This window comes from Lutra lutra, chromosome 16, assembly GCF_902655055.1.
Source record: "Lutra lutra chromosome 16, mLutLut1.2, whole genome shotgun sequence".
In the NCBI taxonomy this organism is placed as follows: Eukaryota; Metazoa; Chordata; class Mammalia; order Carnivora; family Mustelidae; genus Lutra; species Lutra lutra.
The window spans coordinates 45,275,106-45,296,480 of NC_062293.1; the positions used below are offsets into that span (position 1 = coordinate 45,275,106).

Genomic DNA, 21,375 nt, shown 5'->3' on the forward strand with positions numbered 1-21,375 from the left:
GGCAAGGAGGAGGCAGTGGTCTGCTTTGCATCACTGGAATCTAAAGAAAAGGGGGACTTTACCACCAGGCCCCCTGGAGAATGTAACACAGGGCCTGTCACAGGGAAGGGGCTCAATATATGCTTGGGAAAGTACGGATTCTTAAGAGGCCCTGGGAGGCCTCTTCACCAACCAGCCACGGTGCTGAGAATTCCCCCATCAGCCCCTCCTTTGGGTAAAAGATTCCTACGAATATAGAGAAGATTCTTTCAGCACAACATGCCAAGAGCTCCTCCAGCAATCCGGGAAGAGTGGAAATTGGGGGTACATGTCAGGGCACGGCCAGGGAGGGCCCTTCCTCCCCGGCCCGTGGACCCCAGCCAGCCAGCCAGAGATGCCAACCAAGAACATCTAGCCAAGTGCAGGGTCATTTCCCCTAAGATGTCTGTCACCTTCTGGAAGGAAAGGCTTTAACTGGTCATTCTCAGCCAGGAAAAGAAGTCACAATGCCCAAAGTGGTGTGTGTGGGACTCTGCCAAAGCACTCTAGAAATTCCAACACCTACCCCGACCTGGGTGTTGCACATTGGACAGTTTCGAGGCAGCAAAATGGGTGGAGAATCAGGGTATTAAACCTTAGCACCTTCTAACCCAGCGATTCGCATAAAAATAATTTTGCATAAAAATAATTCAGGGGTGCTTGTTAAGATGCATCCTGAGTCTTCACACACATATCTAAGTCAGTGGGTGTGAGGTAGGGATCTGGAATCTGCATTATTAACAAGCGTCCTGCTGATGACCCAGAACCCTGGGCCATCCTTCGAGGAACCCACTTCTACTTCATTGGATGGAGGCCTTAGGGGGTGGGGGTGGTTCTCAGAAGCCTGTTAGGAGAAGCAGGTGGGGAGGAAGCGTAGGCCCAAGGTTCCTGAAGTCTGTGACTGAGGGCAGACTGTCCCATTAACTCTGTTAAGGGCTGATCCAGCCAACATGGAAGGCAATGTGGCGGATGGGGTCCGGACTTAAAGATCCTCATTCCTGCCAGCCAGCACCCCAGCCTTGGCAAGTACATTCACTTCTCCCAGCACTTCACCCAGCATCCTCACCTGGTCCTTGCAGCAGACAAGAAGAGGGCGGCTCACTGCACTTCACTGGTAGGGAAACAGGGGCAGGCACAGGGCATACAGAGATGGTTTGCACCAGGAAGGTAGGGGAAAGAGAATTACAATTGACCGAGTGCCTGTTGCATGCCAGGCACTTTATATCCCTCCTTTCCAGCATCTCTCACAAAATTGTCTGTGTCCTTCCCCATGCCACCAGTGAGATGGACGAGACTAAGGAAGCAACTTGCCCAAAGTCAGACATAGTTAGGAGCTGGGAGACAGTGGCTTTTGAGTCTAAATTTGCCTGACTCCCCAGCCCATACTCTTTCTAGAAAATGGACACCTGCTCAGATAGCACCAATTCTATCCCTCCAGGGGATTCTACCCCATCTCAGTGTGGCTCTCCATTTTGCCCCTTGCTGGAGGCTGGTCCACATATGCCACGTCTTTCTCCAAGGTGTATCCCAGGGTTCCCTGACTCAGTGCTTTGGAGGCTGGGCCCTCCCCACTTCTTCCAGGCCCTCTGAGAGCCAGTACCTGCAGATCTAAAAGCTGTGAGCTGATCTTCCAAAAAGCCAGACCCACAGGTCAAGAAGCCAGAAGGAGAGGTCAGTGCCCTTCTATCCCCACCCCAGTGAGCACAGAGATATTCCTTTTCTTTTCTTTTTTTAAAAATTTTTATTTATTTATGGAGCACCTGGGTGGCTCAGTGGATTAAGCCTCTGCCTTCAGCTCTGGTCATGATCCCAGGGTCCTGGGATCAAGTCCCACATCGGGCTCTCTGCTCATCGGGGAGCCTGCTTCTCCGTCTCTCTCTGCCTGCCTCTCTGCCTACTTTGATCTCTGTCTGTCAAATAAATAAAATCTTTAAAAAAATTTTTTTTTAATTTTATTTATTTATTTACTTACTTATTAGAGAGAGAAAAAGGGTGAGCACAAGCAAGGGGAGGGACAGAATGAGAGAGAGAAGCAGACTCCCTGTTGAGCAGGGAGCCCCACATAGGGCTCGATCCCAGGATCATGACCTGAGCAGAAGGCAGATGCTTAACCAACTGAGCCACCCAGGTGCCCCCAGAGGTATACCTTTGACGTCAAAAGGGCACAGGGTCAGGGGTCAGGATATCCACTCTCATTCCCAGTCACTCGCCTTCCTGAAGCCTCAGTTTCCCCAATTGTGAAAAGATGACAGCACTCTCTCTCTCAAGTGAAAGAATTATGAAATGATGCTTCAGTGTGTCTGTATTTTAATACCCGTATCATTACATAATCACTTTGTGAAGCAGCCACCTTGGGACAGAAGTCACTCTGTGCCTGTTTAAGGACGAATCCCCTTAGCATTCCCAGGAATGAGAAATCCACTATGTTAGGCTTCCAGCCTCTTCTGTCCTTCCCTTGGCCTTTGACTCCTCAAAGGCTGGATTTTTCTCCTACCAGGATCCCAGATGGTCCTTAGGGGGCCCCCAGGCCAGTTCATTCCTAAGGTAACCCCTGAGACTATTGGCCCCTCCCACTTCCCCTCCTCTTCCTCCTGAGTTCTGGCTGTCTCCATCCCGGAAGCTCAGGAAGAGCTCTGGGGGACAACATTTAACCTGTGTTTCCAGCTCTGCTCTGACCCCTAGAGCTTTGTAGGGGTGGGGGAGGAAGAGACAGAGGAGGGGGTGTCAGGACAACTGGGTTTCTCATCCCAGCTCTGCTACAAGCCGGCATCACTGTGGGTAAGTCCATGCGCCGGAGCTTTGATTTCCTCACCTGAACATAAGAACAGTATATCCTGTTTACAATGTGGCATGATGTGAAGAATCAATGCAGTGAGCACTGTGAACGTTCTTGATACAGCGCAGTGACTGTCACCATCCTGGGCAGAACCGACCCAAGACAGCATGTGGTTCTCCATCCTTTCTCACCAGTGAGACTTGTCTCCCCAGGGAAAGGAGAAGAGAAAGCCAACCCTATTGAGCACCTCTGTTCAGGGGTCTCACCATAAGGCTGGTGGGTTGGAATTAGCCCCATTTCACAGATGAGAAAACTGAGGTTCAAAGACATCGAAGATCTCAGAATGTAGCAGCTTGAAGTGATGGGAAAGGGCCTCTTCTCTCTTCTCTCTGCTCCCCACCCTTTCAAGGGGTTATGGTGGAGGGAGGGAAACAGGCTTGGGGCCCCTCATTCAGACTCATGGAAGGGACCCAGCCGGGAAGATAAGCATTTCTGGTACATCCCTAGAAACCAGGGAGTAAACAGGATTCTGCCCAGGCCCAAGGCTTTCCAGAGACACACCTGTATAAGCAGCAGCCATTCCCAACAGAGCTCTGTTCTCGGAAAGCACTGGGGCTGGGCTGTCCAGATTTGTTTAGTTCTCTGTGTGGGGGAGCCTGAGTCCGTGTGCAGGCAAGGCCCTGCCTCCCCACCTCTGCCTCATCCATCACTCACTGGGAAGGGGTCTTCTGCCCAGGACCCTCTCCTAACCACAGCCTGTGTTCAAGGTTTTTACCCACCCTGTCCCCATGGGGAGAGGGGGGAGACAGGGCCCTCCACTGACCAAGTGAGGGACTGACTCAGGATTACAGAGAGTGTGTGCTTGTATGTGACCTGAGAGGAAGTGTGAACAGACTGAGCCTACAATGACCTTGGACCACCCAGGATGTACATGTCCTCCTAGCATGTCAGCAACCTGTCCCCACACTCCTAGGAGGGTGGCCGTGAGTCCTGTAGATGTGGGGAGAGGGGAGGGCTGTGCTCTGAGTCCTCTGATCACTTCCAAGGGTGTGTTTGTGTATCCTGTTAGGCAGGTGTGTGCTAGGGGCATAGGGTACCACAGCAACCTCAACCAGCCCTGTACAGATACATGTTCCTGTATGTGTCCTGCAAGTGTGAGCCGGTGGACGCTTCTGCCAAGCGTCTGCACACGCTCCTGTGTGCTTGGAGTGAGATCTGGCACACCCGCGTGTGTCCTGTGAGAGCGAACAGAACCCCACAGGGGGCTGGCACGGGCGGGAATGTGCCAGTGTGCGTCCTGCGGCTCCCCGCTCGGCTTCTCGGCGGGCCTGCCGGTGTGCACGAGTGGAAGGCGCCCGGTGCCCGCGGGTGTGCGCGCGCCGGTGCCAGCGCGAGTGAGTGCGGCGCCGCTCGCTCCGCTCCGCGCCCGCCCGCGCAGCCCGCACACTCACACTGCTTGGTTGCTGCCGGGTGACGCGGGCTGGGCCCGCCCCCCGCCTGCCGGCCCCCGGCACTCACTAGCCGGCCGCCGCCGAGCAGGCAGCAGCCGCATCAGGACCGTCCGGGGGAGCCGCCGGCGATGCCCGCAGCCCTCGCCGCGCCCCGCCGGGCCTGCTGAGCCGCACCCCCTCCACCCCCCACCCCGGGCCGGGGCCGCGCCGGGCCGGGGCCGGGCCGCGCCCGGGTGGGGCCGCGCTGCCTGCATGACCCTCCGGCGGCGCGGGGAGAAGGCGACCATCAGCATCCAGGAGCATATGGCCATCGACGTGTGCCCCGGCCCAATCCGGCCCATCAAGCAAATATCCGACTACTTCCCCCGCTTCCCGCGGGGCCTGCCCCCGGACGCCGGGCCCCGCGCCGCTGCGCCCCCGGACGCCCCCGCGCGCCCCGCCGCGGCCAGCGCGGGCCGCCGAAGCCCCTCCGACGGCGCCCGCGACGACGACGAGGATGTCGACCAGCTCTTCGGAGCCTACGGCGCCAGCCCGGGCCCCAGCCCCGGCCCCAGCCCCGCGCGGCCGCCCGCCAAGCCTCCCGAGGACGAGCCCGACGCCGACGGGTACGAGTCCGACGACTGCAGTAAGTTTCCAACTCGCCGACTTCCCGCCCCCTCCCCTGGCCCGGCCTCCGGCGCGCTCCCCTCGACCCCGCAGGTCCCCCGGCCCCCTGCGGTCTCCCCTTTCGCCGGTATCCACCCCCGCCTGTAGCGGCCCCCTCGCCTGCTCCGTGCGCCCTCCGCGCGCCTTGCAGACCCAGCCCCGACCCCTCCCTGACCCGCACTGGAGAGGTGGGAAGTTTGGGGGCGCCCCCTGAGGGCGTCCCATTTGCGGGGCCCGGTTCTCCGAACCCGCGCCGCGCCCCCTCTCGGCCCGCCGGCGGGGAGCTCCGGTGCGGGCGGCGGCTTTTGTTCCCGGGAAGGGCGGAGCTGCGCCCCGGGGAGACACCAGTTGCTGCCTGCCGCGCGGTCCTCCCCGCCCGGGAGCCCGCTGCGGGCCGGCCTCGGGCGGGAGGCGGCGGGGGCTGGGACTGGGCGGGCCTCCCGAGTGGGCCCAGCGGTCCGCAGAGCGCAGTGGCTCGGCTGGCGCCCGGGCCAAGCACCGGCGGACCGCGGGGCCGCTTGTCCTTTGGAAAAACCTTGGCGGCTCCTGCTCCCGCGTCCGTGAACCCCGCCGCGGCTCTGTCCCGGGCCGCCGACCTTCGCCCACCTGTTACGCCCGCTTTCCACCTCCAGGAAGGGCCCCCAGCCCGCACCTCCTCCTCTCCGGGCTGAGCCCCGAGCCCCGGGGAGGGGACAGGCGCCGGGGGTCCCCCCGGGCCAAGGCCGGGCAGGGCCAGCGAGCGTTCCTCGCCTTTCCGGTCTCTAAGGTGCCTGCCACGCCGGAACCGGGAGTGGAGGGGAAACCGAGGCCAAAGAGGTTGCCGCCTGGTTCGGAAGGGGTTGGCGCGAGATGGGGGTGGGGCTGGGAGGTAGCGCTGTTCGCTAGGGCTCCAGCCCCGCTGGAGCCCCAGCCGCGTCACTCTCAAATTGGCCACACTAGCCTGGCCCGGGAGGTGGACCTTTCTGGGCAGGGGTCTCTCGCGGGTTTAGCCGAGGGACGCTCGGCCGGGTCCTCCCGCGTGCAGTGCAGCGAGGGTGGCGGCGCCTGGTTTGAGGACTCATGTGGGCCTAGGGCCAGGGGCCTGGAGTTTCCTCAAGCAGATAATGTGTCTCTGGAAGCTGAAGGTGGAGATTACCAGCACCACTGGGGGAGGTGGCCTACCTCTCATCGTCCTACCTAGGGAGGCCTGTCTGCCCTCTGAGGAGGGGACTGCCCCTTGTGCACTTTCTTTGGGCCTGGACCTCCTCACTCTGGCCGGCACCGGGTGTACTGAGGCCTTGCCCTCCCAGGCCCTGAGGTGGGGAACAGTCCTCTCCCTTCACTTTCCTGCCAGCTTTGGGAAATTGGGTCTGGAGAGTTTATGCCCTCAGGGCTGTGCCTGGATCTCTCCCACCATACCCCCTCGCCCCGCTCCTGGCACCCTGGGCACATAGCACCCCCTCACCTGCTGTGCATCTGGGCAGGCCCTAACTGGGACCCAAGTCATCCCTTTGGATGCCCTGAACCCAAAGCCACCTCTGGAAGAAAGGGTAAGGAACTTGCTACCCTTCCAGTATCTTTCCTGCTGGACCAAGAGAGTGAACGGGGCAGGACAGAGCTTCCACAGGAACTCCAGGTGCCCCTCCTGGTGCCACCAAGGGCCCTCTGATGACACACTGTTACGTGGTGAGAAATCCTGTCGTTTCTTTGGACTCTCCCTAAACACCCCCCCCCACCCCAGCAAGAAGGAGGCCCGAAAGTCCCAAACTCAGGCCACTGCCTCATCTCCAGCCCATCGACTCCAGTCCTTCCTTCCCTGAGCACTGACCCAGCAGCAGAGAGTGGGGCAAAGGGGAACAGGACCAGGGCTCGGGACCCAGGGAGCTCACGTGTCCTCACAGGGGACAGACTCACTTGAGGTCGGCAACGCAAGGCCATGGGGAACACAGCCTTGCCCGCCCAGATGGAGGGCTGGCCACACTCATATCACCAGGCAGTCTGCAAAAAAGAGCTAAGGAGGAGGGCGTATGGCTGAGCCAGGGCCAGCCTGGGCCCCCTCATCCCCTTCAAGGAGCAGCCCGCCCCAGGCTTGGATCCCATCAGCAGCTGAGCAGACTTTGCAGGCACGGGAACACAGAAATCTCGGCTCCTTCCTGTGGTGGGACCAGGTTCTGCCACGGAACCGCTCCCTAACCCATACCCCAGGCCCGGGCCCCCTCTAGGCTCTGACAACCAGATCCCTACAATTAGCCTAAGTGATTCAAGCCAGATGGTTCCTTACGGCTTTAGCCAGGGTTATGCTATTTGCTGCCCTAATTATTGGATTATCTCTGTTCTAACAAAAAGAAATTAGGGCGGTTGCTCTGTTGTCCAAGGCTGAGAATGAAAGACTTTTTCTACTTGACCTTTTTTCCCCCTTCTCTTTAAATCTCGTCCTTTATTAAGTCACCTCAAGACCCAAGCATCAAATTCACATGTTCCAAACTGATCTAATAGGGGCCAAAGGCAGTCAATGTCAGGGTTAGATGTGTCCTCCCTCCCACTGGTCTACAGTATGGGCTGGCCAAGCTGGACTCCGCTGCCTGCTGTCCCCCAGCCTGGCCCTGGGCCCCACCATCTGCATGTGTCCCTCCCCTGCCCACCGTCTCCCGCCCAGCCTCCAACTGTGGAAACCCAGGTCCTTCTTCCAAGCTGTAAGGACTAGAATGTTTGGGTTGCAAGTAACAGAAAATTCCAAGTGTGATAAACCGTGGGGACAGTTGGGATCACGTGACACCCAGATAAGCGCAGGCAGTGGCTCGTTGGCATCCTCAAAGGTGATGGCTCTGTCCGCCTCTCCTCTCGGCCATGCTCTGCTCTCCTTAGGGTGTCCTCCCTCCTGGTCCTGGGTGCCCGTTTCAGGTCCAGGTGTCACATGTAACCATAAGATCTTCAATTTGACAAGGACAAGTTTCCTTGCCCATATCTCAGCTGAAAAGCAAGGAAAGCTCTCCCAGGGTCCGCAGGAGACTTGTCCTTCTGTCCCATTGGCCAGAATGGCATCACATGCCCGTGCGGACACCTGCCTCTGCGTGATTCATGCTGGGTGGGGTCAGGAGTGGTGCCCTTGGAGGCAGGGATGGAGTGGAGGAAGTGTTGTCCTCAAGGCCCTCAGCTGGGAGTTCTCAGTCCCTGCTGGCTTTGCATCCCCTTCCGTGGAGCCCAGACATGTTGCTCTCAGACCATAATTTTAGGTACTCAAATTTAGAAGACCAGCTGTATGTCAGGTACCGTTCGAGATTCACGGATGCCTGAGACTTGGTCTCTGACAGGAGGGAGTTCAAGGAAACTGAGATGAGCAAGTAGCCCAGCGGTGACAACAGGGAGGCAGGAAGCCAAATGGGAAGCGCTATTTTGCACAGAGTTTACGCATAGAGAAGGCTCTGCTCTGAGCCTGGGAGAAAGGAGGAAGCAGGCTGGCTGAGTAGAAGGAGGAAAGAGAGGTGCTCCTGGTGGGGGGACTGCTGTGTGCAAGGGTAGAGGTGGAGGAAACAGCCCAGCAGAGGTGCCGTAGTCAAGAGGCTGAGCAAGGGGAAAAGATCCATGATGAGGCCAGAGTGGTCATATCATAGAGGCCCTTGAATGCTACACCGAGGAGGTTAAACTGAGTCCAGGAGGCAGTGGTGAACCTTTGAATAATTGAAAGCAAGAGAATGAATAGACTTCTGAGGGTCCTAAAGTTCTAATTCTCTGCCTCTGAGCTCCAGGGAAGCAGGGACAGATGACTCATTCTTTTTTGTACCCCCTGCAGTGCTTGCTTTGGTGCCTTAGTTTCCCCAACTATGAAATGGTTTCAACTCAGGCTTGACCAATTTTCTGTGGTTCTTGCCACAGTTTTTAAAAACTATTTGTGAGGCTGACATTTTTCTGGGAGAGAGAGAAAGAAAGGAAGGAAGGAAGGAAGGAAGGAAGGAAGGAAGAAAACGACCAGTGCCGATTTCCTATTCCCAAGGGTATATGGGTGAGGAAGGTTCAGGTGCAAACCAAGGTCAGAATGATGCTGTCAGTCTCCATCAGCAGAGTAAAGGGGTGTTTGGCCTTAGAGGAACCGACCGGGGCTTGAGCCTGATTTTCTCTGAATTATCCCCATTAAAGCTCTATAATTATCGACAGGCGGGTGACAACTCTCCAAGGCCCATTAGTGACCAACCCTCATTATTTTTCCAAGGATGTAAACTTTGGCCAGGACACGTGATTTCTGTGGTTGGAGGGCAGGACCCCGTGGCTCACACAGACAATCCCCTTTGCCTGCCCTTAGGGGCCTCCTCACCTGCACCACAAGCCCATGGCTGCGTTTCCAACTCAGAGGCCCCTCTAGGATCACAGCCCAGGCACTGCCCCTCCCCCGCATCCCTGAGAACAGCTTTGCTTTTCTGTTTCTCTGTGGCATCCCCCTAAGATTTCAGCTTCACAAAGTAGCAGACGACAAAAAAAAAAAAAAAGTTGGAAGCCACTAGGCTTAAGACAGGAACTGTCAGGATGGAAGTGAAGAGGCCTGGATTCTGTGTCCAGTTCTGCTGGGCCGCCCTGACCAGGTCACCTCCCCTCTCTGAGCCTCATTTTGCTGAATGGGAAATGAAGACATTGGACTATAAGATCCCTAAGAGAGCTCCACCACCAGCAGATCTCTAAAAATGGTGACCGTGCTTCTATTAATAAACTATTATTTCTTACAAAACCTCCATTGGAGTTAAAAAAAAAATCACACATTGCGTGAAGGGGCGCTGGGTGCGCTGTTCCTTCCTGGGAATGGATGACAGGTGTCAGTTTCAACGAGCCGCATCAGCCCTCCTTAAACAGGGATGCCTGCGGCGCCAGCAAAAGGAGCACCTCTCTTCTCCGAGGTCTGAGTTTCCCAGTGGGGAGCAGGTGACCCCCACCATCTGGCTGGCTGGCCTTCTCTGAGAGCGGGAAATGGGCAGGGATTGGAGGGTGTGTATCTTAACACATGGGCATCACCAAATCCCCGCGCCTGTGAACAGCTGGAAGGCAGATTGGGTTGACGGGACCGGCCGTGTGGACTGAACATGCCCTCTTCGCTGATGTCACTGGTGTGGCTGAGGCCTGGTCCCTCCTCTCTGGAGGCGGACGTCTTGAGAGAACAAGCCATGGGTAGGCCTGAACGGAACCGCAGACTGACCGACTGTCACGCCAAGCTGACGGCTTTGGAAAATATCATCAAAGCATGGACCTGGAGAATCTCGGGCCCATGGCTGTGTTCGCTGTGACGGACCTGGTGAAACCTACCTCCCTTCCGGCACCCCCCCACCTGCCCACCTGCACAGGTGGGAGCCCTGATACAGGCTGCAGAGGGCCAGGTATGGCTGGCACCAAAGCACATGGACTTGACTCAGGAAAACCAACTTGGGCTCTGCTCGAGGCCTATTGACTCAGAGTTTGGGCACAATTCTGGCAAGTATTCACACCTGGTTGTATAGAAGAAACAAGTGGCCATTGAAAAGGCAGGCGGGTTGCTTATGCAATCAGAGACAAGTATTCTAAGAGGAGTTTCAAGCTGATGGCAAAGGAGGAGGCAGAAAAATGGAGAAAACCTCGGAAAACCTCGTGCTGGGGATCCCTGGATCTGGGCCGCTACTGTGACACCCAGAACCGGTGACTCAGGTCATGCAGAAGGGCGTAAGGGACCGTTTGTATAGTCTCTTCACAAAGGCTGGGAGGGGAGTGATCCAGTTTGTAACGAGTTCATTCCAGAAGGTGTCTCAGGGGGCAAGTACGGTTATCTAGGAAAATCCCCTGGGTGGGTCTGCTCCTTCTATAATTACGTACTGAGCATGTTCTGTACCCGAGGGGCTGTTACAGCGCGATGCCGTGAGGCAGATACTATCGTGTCTCCATTTTGCAGATGAGGAAACTGAGCACAAATGCTGTCTAAAGTCACACAGCAAGGAGGCACGCTGCCAGGACTTGACCCCCCGCTGGGGTGAGGTGTCCGAGGGCCGGTCTCGGTACCCCACATGTGCAAGGACAGAGATGAGCCAGGTGCCTTCCTAACCCTGTCTCAGGAGCTAGGGAACAAGACATGCAGCTCAGTGCCCACACCTCAGAATAAAGGGCAGCTCCACGCACATGGGCCTTCATTTGCCCATTTCTCCGAAAAGCCAAATGCTGCCATGCTAGCACCGCCCCCTCCCACTCCGCCACCCCCACAGGAGCCCAGGGATCTTCGGGCCAACAGCATCTATTCAGCTCCTGCCTTGGCACGCAAAAGCAGCCGTGGACCAGATGTAAAGAGATCAGCGTGGCTGAGCTCTGCCCAACCATGTTGGGTGCCCCTGGCCTGAAGAACAGAGCCCCGCCCTCCCCCCAGCCTCCGCCCAGCTGCCCAGCCCCCCTCATCCAACCAGCCTAAGGTCTGATGCCCTTCCCCCTGGGCACCCCTGTGCCTGGCCTACTCCTACTCATCTTTCATGGCCCAGATGAAGCATCACCTCCTCTGGGGAGCCTTCCCTGGTGGCCCCCATTCACAGCCAGGCAAGGCATATCCCTTGAACCCCTATCACTCCTGGCTCACCAGACTCTGCTAGGGCTGATTCTTTAATTTTTTTTTTTTTATTTTTTTCAGCATAACAGTATTCATTATTTTTGCACCACACCCAGTGCTCCACGCAATCCGTGCCCTCTACAATACCCACCACCTGGTGCCCCCAACCTCCCACCCCCCACCCCTTCAAAATTCTCAGATCGTTTTTCAGAGTCCATAGTCTCTCATGGTTCACCTCCCCTTCCAATTTCCCTCAACTCCCTTCTCCTCTCCATCTCCCCTTGTCCTCCATGCTATTTGTTATGCTCCACAAATAAGTGAAACCATATGATAATTGACTCTCTCTGCTTGACTTATTTCACTCAGCATAATCTCTTCCAGTCCCGTCCATGTTGCTACAAAACTTGGGGATTCATCCTTTCTTTCTTTCTTTTTTTTTTTTTTTTACAGCTTTATAAACATATATTTTTATCCCCAGGGGTACAGGTCTGCGAATCGCCAGGTTTACACACTTCACAACACTCACCATAGCACATACCCTCCCCGATATCCATAACCCCACCCCCTCTCCCAACCCCCTCCCCCCATCAACCCTCAGTTTGTTTTGTGAGATTAAGAGTCACTTATGGTTTGTCTCCCTCCCAATCCCATCTTGTTTCATTTACTCTTCTCCTACCCCCTCGACCCCCCATGTTGCATCTCCTCTCCCTCATATCAGGGAGATCATATGATAGTTGTCTTTCTCCGATTGACTTATTTCGCTAAGCATGATACCCTCTAGTTCCATCCACGTCGTCGCAAATGGCAAGATTTCATTTCTTTTGATGGCTGCATAGTATTCCATTGTGTATATATACCACATCTTCTTTATCCATTCGTCTGTAGATGGACATCTAGGTTCTTTCCATAGTTTGGCTATTGTAGACATTGCTGCTATAAACATTCGGGTGCATGTGCCCCTTCGGATCACTATGTTTGTATCTTTAGGGTAAATACCCAGCAGTGCAATTGCAGGGTCATAGGGTAGATCTATTTTCAACATTTTGAGGAACCTCCATGCTGTTTTCCAGAGTGGTTGCACCAGCTTGCATTCCCACCAACAGTGTAGGAGGGTTCCCCTTTCTCCGCATCCTCGCCAGCATCTGTCATTTCCTGACTTGTTCATTTTAGCCATTCTGACTGGTGTGAGGTGATATCTCATGGTGGTTTTGATTTGTATTTCCCTGATGCCGAGTGATATGGAGCACTTTTTCATGTGTCTGTTGGCCATCTGGATGTCTTCTTTGCAGAAATGTCTGTTCATGTCCTCTGCCTAGGGCTGATTCTTTTCATCTGTTTCTCCCATTACGCCATAGGGCAGAATAGCATAGGATTCCTTGGGGCAGGAACCCCGCCTTATGGATGTTTTCTTCCCTGGAGTCCACCTGATTATGCTAAGGCTTGGTAAAGAAGAATGGATGAATGAATGAGTGGACGCCAGTTGAGCAGCCCAGCAGTCTGGCAGGATCTGGGTTTCTAAAGACTTCCTGTCAGTGCGCAACTTGCTGTCCAAGACTTGCCCCTGAGGCCTGCCCCCGCACCTGCAACCCCCGCCCTTACGCCAGGAGCCACATGAACAGGGCTGGCCACAGCTGCGCTGTGTGATTGCCCCCCCGAGGGCTACAGGTGCACCCAATTACCGCCGAACGCTCCACCCAGCCCTAGGGAATCAACTGCTGCCTCTCGGAGGCTGGCCGGGAGCAGTGCCAGGACCTAGCTGCCTCCTTGCTGCCTGCCCCGGGCCCCCCAAGGGACTAGAGAGACTGGGGAGCTGCAGCCCCGAGGGTTGCTGGGGGTGGATCAGCCAGTCAGCCCAGCTAGGGCCCCAGGGCTTCTCTCAAGGCCCTCTCACACAACCCTTGTGACATTTTTTTTTTCCAAAATATTTTATTTATTTCTTTGACAGAGAGAGATCGCAAGTAGGCAGAGAGTCAGGCAGAGGGGGAGGAGGAAGCAGGCTCCCTTTCTGAGCAGAGAGCCCGATGCCGGGCTTGATCCCAGGACCCTGAGATCATGACCTGAGCCAAAGGCAGAGGCTTTAACCCACTGAGCCACCCAGGCGCCCCGCCTTGTGACATTTAACGGGTCAGGGAAACCAAGGCATGGAGCCAAGACTGATGGTTTCACAAGGAGGGCAGGAGGATGGGAACCTTTAGCTGAGTGTCCTGTACAGGGGAGTACAACATTGGACCAGCCACAGGCCAGGCACCCCAGCACCACACAGGGACTGAGCTCCCCTCACTGAGCCTCCACTCCTCCTTCCTCTGGAACCTGAGGGGGCTAGTGCTCACTTCCCAGGGCTGGTGGGACTGGGGCACTGGGCGGAGGGATTGCATGCAGCAGGTGCTCTGTTAATGGCAGGCGCTGTGGGTTGGCCCCACAGTGTGGCCGATGAGTGACCTGAGCCCTCTGTCCGCAGCTGCCCTGGGTACGCTGGATTTCAGCCTCCTCTACGACCAGGAGAACAACGCCCTCCACTGCACTATCAGCAAGGCCAAGGTAGGCCCCCGCCGGCCCCCACAGTCCCCGGGGTCCAGGGCCCTGGGTGGAGGTGAGGGGCTGAGGTCCGAAGGCCTGTTCTCCCCACTGGTTCCTGTCCAGGCTCTGTGGATCTGCTTGTGGGTACAGAGCAGGGAGGGAATTCTTGCTTAATTCACTGCTCTAAAAAACCCCTGCTGGATAGACATTCAGGGAAGGAGTAGAGCAAAAAAGCAGGAAGAGAAAGAGAAGGAAGGCGGAATAGCAGGGGGCAGAGCTGGGGAGGGGCTGTGGGAAGGGGGCAGGAAGGGGAACGGTGACAGGTCTGTCCTGGTGGCCAAGTGGGGGTTGGACTGGTTGTCTCTGGCTTCCTGACGTTCCCAGCACCCCCAGACTCCTCCAGGCGGGAGAGTCCTCTCCTGTGGGCTCAGAGCCCCAGCCTGGCTCTTGGGTCTCTGGGCCTGAGCGGGAGCATCTCCCACTTTGGGCTGGTGGGCCTGAGCTCTCTCTTTAGCCATGCTGTTTGCTTCGCCCCCTGCATCCATCCCTCTGGGAGGAAGGTGCCAAAGTTGATGTTCTCGCGCAAGGTAAGGGCCGTAGCGCGGCCTAGTAGGAATCCCAGTAGAGCCATGGAGGGGTCTGGCTCAGTCTCAGAACAAGGAGCCTCCAGCAGAGCCGCCTGGGCCCAGACCTCACCGTCCGTCCCAGCTGTGTGCTTCGGTGTCCCTCAGCACCCCAGCCAGGGCTCTGCCCACCCTGAGGGGCTGGCTGCCTGGTTCTGTGTCCACTGTCCCCACCCGGCCTGGGCCAGCACACCCGGACCGCCACTGTGGTAGACGGCGGTGTCTGCTTCAGGCACCCCAGAGGCCCCCACCGGCTGTCCTGGCCCTGCCCTCCCCTTGGGAGCTGCCTGGGCTGTGATGCCAGGGCTCCAGACCCGCCTCTTGGGAAGGAACTGAGAACTGTGACTCCATGGCGGGGTGGGGGGCGGGGGAGGGACCAAGGTGGAGGGCAGCCTGCAGGGCCTGGGCAGAGCCCTTTCCCTCTCCCTCCCCCTAGTTTTATAGAGGTTGTCCAGGCTTGGGAACTGGGCATCTGCTGCCAGGCACCATCCCAGACACCAGGCCCCTTCTGTGCTGTGTGCCCTCCCTTCCCTACCCAGGCTCTAGAAGGACTGTGGGGTTGTACTGGGGGGGGCACACGTGGGTCTCTGTGTGCACATGTGTGTGTGTCTTTTGGGGTATGTCACTCAAGGCCTTGGAGGTGGGGGAGGAGAGGACCCCAAGCCATAGAAGGGCCCTGTTCTCCAGGTCATTCTCTGCTTAGTTCCCATTTTGCAGGGGTGGGGCTGGTGCAGGCCTGGGAGGAACTTCGGCTCTGGATTGGGGTTGGGCGGGAACCAGAGGGACAGGGAGGCTGAAGCAGGGTTGACAGGTAGAGCCCCTTGAGGAGCTCTGGGGGAGGCTAGAGACTGTGCAGCCAGGCCCTTCTTGGACACTACCCTGCAGGGAAGCAGAGCAGCTCGTTTGCTCATCTGTAAAACCGGGTTCATCACCCCGCCTGGGTGGTGGCTGCAAGCCCTGTAAGTGCTCAGTCCCAGCCACCGTCCTGGAGGACTGCCTGGTGGCGGGGGCCCAGCCCCGCCCACACAAACACGGACACCCTGGAGCTCAGGCCCAGAGGGACTGGGACAGTGCTGACCACCCGGCCAGTCCTGGGCACGTCAGGGACAGGTGGTGAGGGTGAGAGGAGGGACTTGAGTCTGGGAGGACCACCTCCTCGCCCTGGGGGCACACTTGGCCACGGAGCCCCAGCAGCTCCCATACAGCTCAGAGAGCCCTACGCTGATCCTCCACCACCTTTCTGGCATTTTCCAAGGGGCCTGACACGTGTGGAAGGGGCACAAATGGCCTAGGGCCAAGCCCTGTGTCACCATCGCCACCTCCACTCCTGGACCACCCCTGGGAAGTAGGAACCAGTAACCCCTTTTATAGACGATAAAGCTGAGGCTCTGGGGACAGAGCACCTCCGCCCCTTCCCCGGCTAAGCGAGCAGGAGCAGGGATCTGGGCCCCAGTCAGCCTGGCTCTGAAGCCTGCGTGCTCCTTCCCAGAAGCAGAGCAGCAGGGGGGATTGGAGGCCCCGACCTCCTGTCTCAGCTCCTTCTATCCCCCACGCAAACCAAGGTGGGGGGTAAGCGCCTCCGTTCTCCTGGGAGGCTGGCTGGGCAGTTCTGTGATGCTGCTGCCCCACACGCCTGCGAACCACCACAGAAGAAAAAGCACAATTTTCAGAGCTCAGAGCAGGCATGAGGTCAGCTAAGCCCCTGTCTGTTCTCAGTTCCCTTGGTTCCCTGGCTGTGCGCACTTGACTGGTCGTTCCAAGTTAGTGAGGGGTGCCATCTTGTGGAGGGACCCTCCGTGGCCAGCCATGCTGTCTGGCCTCCTCAGATTCAGGCCAGCAGGGAGCCGTGGTAGATCCAGAGAGAAACTGAGGCTGGTCTCCAGGACCCAGAACCTTTTCCTGTGGTAAAGAGGGGAACCTTGGCGGTGAGTGGATGGAGGGTCACGTGGATGTAGGGTCAGTGAGGCAAGTCCCCAAATTTGGGGAGTGGGGGTAGGGGAATCTGGAAGAAAGAAGGGCCTCCCCGAAGCAGGATTATGAGGACCTCCTTCAGAAGAGGGGGAGTCACTTGGCCTCCACGAAAGGGAGACTAGAAAGAGAAAGGCTGGTCTGATAAAGACACCCTAAGACCCCTGTCCCAGGGCCAGGACATTTGGGGGGAAGGGGGAGCACACCAGCACTGAGCCATCTTCCCTGTTCTGAGAGCATGGGCTCCAGGGGACCTCTGCAAAGAGGGTCCGGAATGGACCCAGCCAGGAGGCCTGGGGACAAGGGGTGCGTGCCCAGCGAGGTGCCCGGAGGCCCTGGCTGCTCTCTGTGTCTCCAACTCCCATTTCACACCTTCTGCCGTTCCCCTCCACTCAGGGCCTGAAGCCGATGGACCACAACGGGCTGGCAGACCCCTACGTCAAGCTGCACCTGCTTCCAGGAGCCAGTAAGGTGAGGGGTCCGCCCCAGGGCCTGCTAAATAGCACTGACTGCGGTGCCTGGGGCCCTGGCTGAGCTCAGCACGTGCAGGGAGGCGCACACCTCCTGTACCCACTCCAAGACCAAGCCAGCTGATGGGACCTCAGTGACTCACCACCACTCAGCGCACCTGGCCAGCCCCACAGCCCCTAGACTTCCTGGGACCCTCCAGTCGGCACTACTTGCCTGATGAACTGGGGAAACCCTCCAGAGAATTCTAGGCCAGCATTTTATAAGAAGCAGACTCGGCTGGAGGTTACTATGTGTGGGGGAATAAAGGGCTCTGTGGCCAGATAACACCAGGAAGCCTTGTTAAACAGGTTCCTTTACTCTAGGACTTATCAGAACCTTTAACATGTTGATGGGCTGCACCGTGACACCCCACAAAGGGGGATGGAGTGGATAGATTCTGCCCAGTTCTTGGGCCACAGAACTCTTATTCCTGTACTAGGTGACCCAGCAGCCCGACCAAGCATGTGGGGTGCCTAGGAAAAAAGACATTTTTTAAGAAAAGATTTGCTATTAAACAAAAGCATCAATGTGACCTTCAGCACTGAAAGGTCAAAACTGTTTAGACATTCTTACATGTGTCTTACAGGTCAGTGGTGTTTAAATCTTAATTTCATGGGAGGGAGGGTTAGATCATCTTTTCAGAGTTGGGTCTGGGACCCACACTTTTCAAGGGGCAGGTTATGTGAACCCCATTGCTGGGGAAGGGATGGGGGTCAACGGGAGACTAGCAGCTTTGCTTCCAAGAGGAGACCAGAGGGAGGCAGGGGGACATGGGATGGAGGACATTGGAGCATGAGGAGCAGAGCCCAATGGCTGGTGTTCTCATCTCAGCCTCTAAGACCAAGAGCTGGGGGATCCCTTCAAGTGGGCTGATGACAAGAGTCTGTAATGGGAATGCCGTCCTGGGCAGAGGGCCCCCCCTTACCACGGACTCTTCCAGGCCAGCTGAGGAGCTGGGACCCGAGTTGAGTCCGAGGCCCAAACCCTCTGGGCCAATGTGTAAGGGCCGAGGCTCCCCACCAGTCCAGGAGGGCCCTTGACAGGTGATGACTCCATCTCCAGGAAGTCAGGGCAGTAGCCTAGGGAAGCTGCTCACCGCTCCAGGCCTCAATGGCCCCCTGTTGCAGGTAGGAGTCCCCGGGCTGTGAGAGTAATGTGACCAGGGCAGTGTCCCCAACTCAGGAGCTCAATGGCTGTGAGTCCCTAGACTCAAGGCCCCTAGAACAGGCAATACCGGAAGGCTGAGTCCTAGGGACCCTCCCACACAGACAGGATTCCCCCCATAGGGCAGTGGTTTCTACAAAGCAGGCTCCTGATAAAGCAGGCTCCTAAAAACCACGCTGAGAAAGAGGGATAATTATGTCCTTTCCTACAGCAGGAGCCTGGAGCTCGCAGAGGGGGAGTAAGCTGCTGGGCTGCACGGAGCTCCGGCAGGTGACCGAGCGGGGATTGGGACATAGGTGCGCAGAGCCTCGTGAGGGGAAGCAGTCATGGCACTGAGTCTGAACGGGCAGGACCGTGCAGAGCCCAAGGACAGAGAGTCAGAAGCACAGGGGAAGGAGGGGAGGCAGTGGGGCAGCTGGGACATGCCATCCCACAAGCATTTTCTGCCTGCGCAGAAGCAAGGAGATGTGTGGGAGAGCAGCCCCAGCCCCTCCTGCAGACCCCCCGCCCCCACCAGCACACACTTGGGGTCTGGCAGTGGGGAGCCTCTGGTATTAAGGTTCCAAGAGCTGCCATTATCTCCAACTTTTAGTGGCTTGCAACACACTTGTCCTGTCTTCAGTGCTGCAGGTTGGAGGCCGGCCCAGCTCCGGCTTGGGTCACATACGGTGTGGCGGGGCTGCAGTCCCGTCGGAGGGCTCTAGAGGAGAAGTGATTCCCATCCTTTTCCAGCATCTGGAGGCCACCCGCATTCCTTGGCTTTCAGCCCCTTCCTCCGTCTTCCACACCAGTGTCCGCCTGGGACTTCTGTCCTTATGTGTCCCTCTGATGCTCCTCTCCTGCCTCCCTCTTCTGCTTTCCAGGGCCCTGTAATCACACTGCATGAGGCCTGCCCCTGCCCAGGTCACCTGGATAATCTCCATATTTTAAAGTCAGCTGAGGGCGCCTGGGGGGCTCAGTTTGGTTAAGTGTCTGCCTTGGGCTCCGGTCAGGATCCCAGGGTCCTGGCATTGAGCCCCGCATCAGGCTCCCTGCTCAGTGACGAGCCTTCTGTTCCCCCTGCTTGTGCTCACTCTCTGTCACATAAATAAGATCTTTAAAAAAAACGAGTAACAACCTTCACTCCCCTCGGCACATTCAGTTTCCGGGGACCAGTCAAGGCCGTCTGGGGCTGTCATTCTTGAGCTCCCCTATGCCAAGAGCACCTTTTCCGCTCTCACCAGGCAAATAAACTCAGAACGAAGACTCTCCGAAACACTCTGAACCCCACGTGGAATGAGACCCTCACTTACTACGGGATCACGGACGAAGACATGATTCGAAAGACCCTGCGGTGGGTGAGGGCCCCAGACTCCTTGCTCCCCACACCCCTCACCTGCAGGGCCCTTCCCTACCTCCCACCTCCCCCTACAGCCCCCCCAAATCCCTACTGACATTGGAAGCAAAGTGGGAGCACCACCCCCCGTGTGTCTGAAGAGCTGACCGTGCCTCCTGTCCCCCAGGATCTCTGTGTGCGATGAGGACAAATTCCGTCACAACGAGTTCATCGGGGAGACGCGTGTGCCCCTGAAGAAGCTGAAGGCCAACCACACCAAGACGTTCAGCATCTGCCTGGAGAAGCAGCTACCGGTGAGTGGGTGACGGGGCCCCACAGGCCATGCGGGGCCCTGCCTGCCAGGAGCGCCCACTCAACACCTGGCCCGGCTTCAGGCGCGGGGGGCACAGACCAGAATGCCCGCCCTCACGCAGCCTGGGCAGCAGACAGACTCCAGACGAGGTGAATGACCCAGGCAGAGCAGAACCCACGTGAGATAGTGCACGGGGTCACGAAGGAAAGCCTGAGAGCTCAGTGGTTTCGATGGAGGTTTGGGGGCTCCTCCTGGCAGAGGGAACAGCAGGTGGTAAGCCTGTGGGAGGCACAAGCAAGACGCCTGCCTCGGAGGGCCGGGAGCGGGATGGGACTGGGTCCTAGGAGCGGGGGACCAGAGGGTGGGCGGGGGAGCCGGGAGCGAGCCGTGCCTCTGGGTGAGGCCGGGCAGGGACAAGGGTTTCTCACTATTTTAACTGGCTCTCTCCAGGTGCATGCTGAGAAGGAGAGGAGCCTGAGGGTGGGGAGGACTGTGAGGGGATGAACCTGACCCAACCTGGGCTGGAGCCCCAGCGGAGGGAGAGAAGTGTGGGATCCTGGCGGAGTGTGCTGGCAGATCAGGCATTCCCAGAATGGGGGGGCAAGCACCTGGACAGATGTGGGGTCACTCATTGTGGAGGAGCAGCTGGGGATGTCCGGAGCTCGCCTAGAACAGGATGGGCATGAGGTGCCTGTGAGCTACCTCGAGGAGACAGAAAATAATTCTTGCCTAGAAATTGCAATTTTTAAAAAAATAATGTCAAAAGCAACCATGCTTCCTGTTGTCTGCAGCAGCTAAGCCCACCCAAACACTGTCCATCTGTGTCTCCCCTCCCTCCTCCTCCCTGCCCCCCCTTCCCCCTCCCTGTTCCCATCTCTTGGGAGGCCTGGCCCTGTTCAGAAGGGCTGGGAGGCATTGACCAAGAGGCCCCAGGGTCCTGACACCCTCCAGCAGCCCAGTGTTCAGGGCACAATCCCCTTTTTAGGACATTTTCCCCCCTAGAGGCCTGGGCAATGGGAAAGCTCAAGAGGACAGAGCCCAGTGGCCAACCTGTCCTTCCCCGGTGGGGCCTGGGCACTGGCACATGTGGCTGGTGCAGGCTGGCCGAGTCCAGCCCTGGGAACAAGTTGGCCTGAAGCCAGAATCCCAGCTCTGCCTTTTTGCATAATTTGATCAAATTTTATTCCATCGTCACATTCTTTCTTACTCATAGACATTTGTATGATGGGTATAACCTTTTTTAGTTTATTATCTGTCACTAACCAAAACCCAGTTTTTCCGAATGATCTGTGTCACTTGAAGAAGACACCGTTAACTCCTACTGTAGTGGTGTTGGAGTTTTGAACCCCAGCATGACACACAGCTGTGTGGGGACGGGAGCGTGCAGGGGTGTGTGTGTGTGTGTGTGTGTGTGTGTGTGGAAGTGCACATGGGTGTGTTTTCAGGGATGCAGAATGCGTGTGCGCACGTGTGTGTTCCCGCACGTGGCTGGGTGGGAATGTGGGCTTGCCTTGTTTGAATTTGCTCATGGCTCATCGCTCTGGACCCGGCGACC

The 21,375-nt window shown here is 57.3% G+C and overlaps 1 protein-coding gene across 1 annotated transcript in view; it reads left to right on the forward strand.

Annotated features, from left to right (window-relative positions):
- Positions 1-2,218: 2,218 nt before the first annotated feature.
- Positions 2,219-21,375, forward strand: part of DOC2B (double C2 domain beta) — a 32,493-nt gene continuing 13,336 nt past the window's right edge. Inside the window, exons 1-5 of the mRNA XM_047707014.1 lie at positions 2,219-4,870; positions 13,869-13,948; positions 16,915-16,989; positions 19,416-19,525; positions 19,695-19,821. Of these exons, the coding sequence (XP_047562970.1) occupies positions 4,075-4,870; positions 13,869-13,948; positions 16,915-16,989; positions 19,416-19,525; positions 19,695-19,821 (1,188 nt within the window). The 5' untranslated portion in view covers positions 2,219-4,074. The remainder of the gene's footprint in view (positions 4,871-13,868; positions 13,949-16,914; positions 16,990-19,415; positions 19,526-19,694; positions 19,822-21,375) is intronic.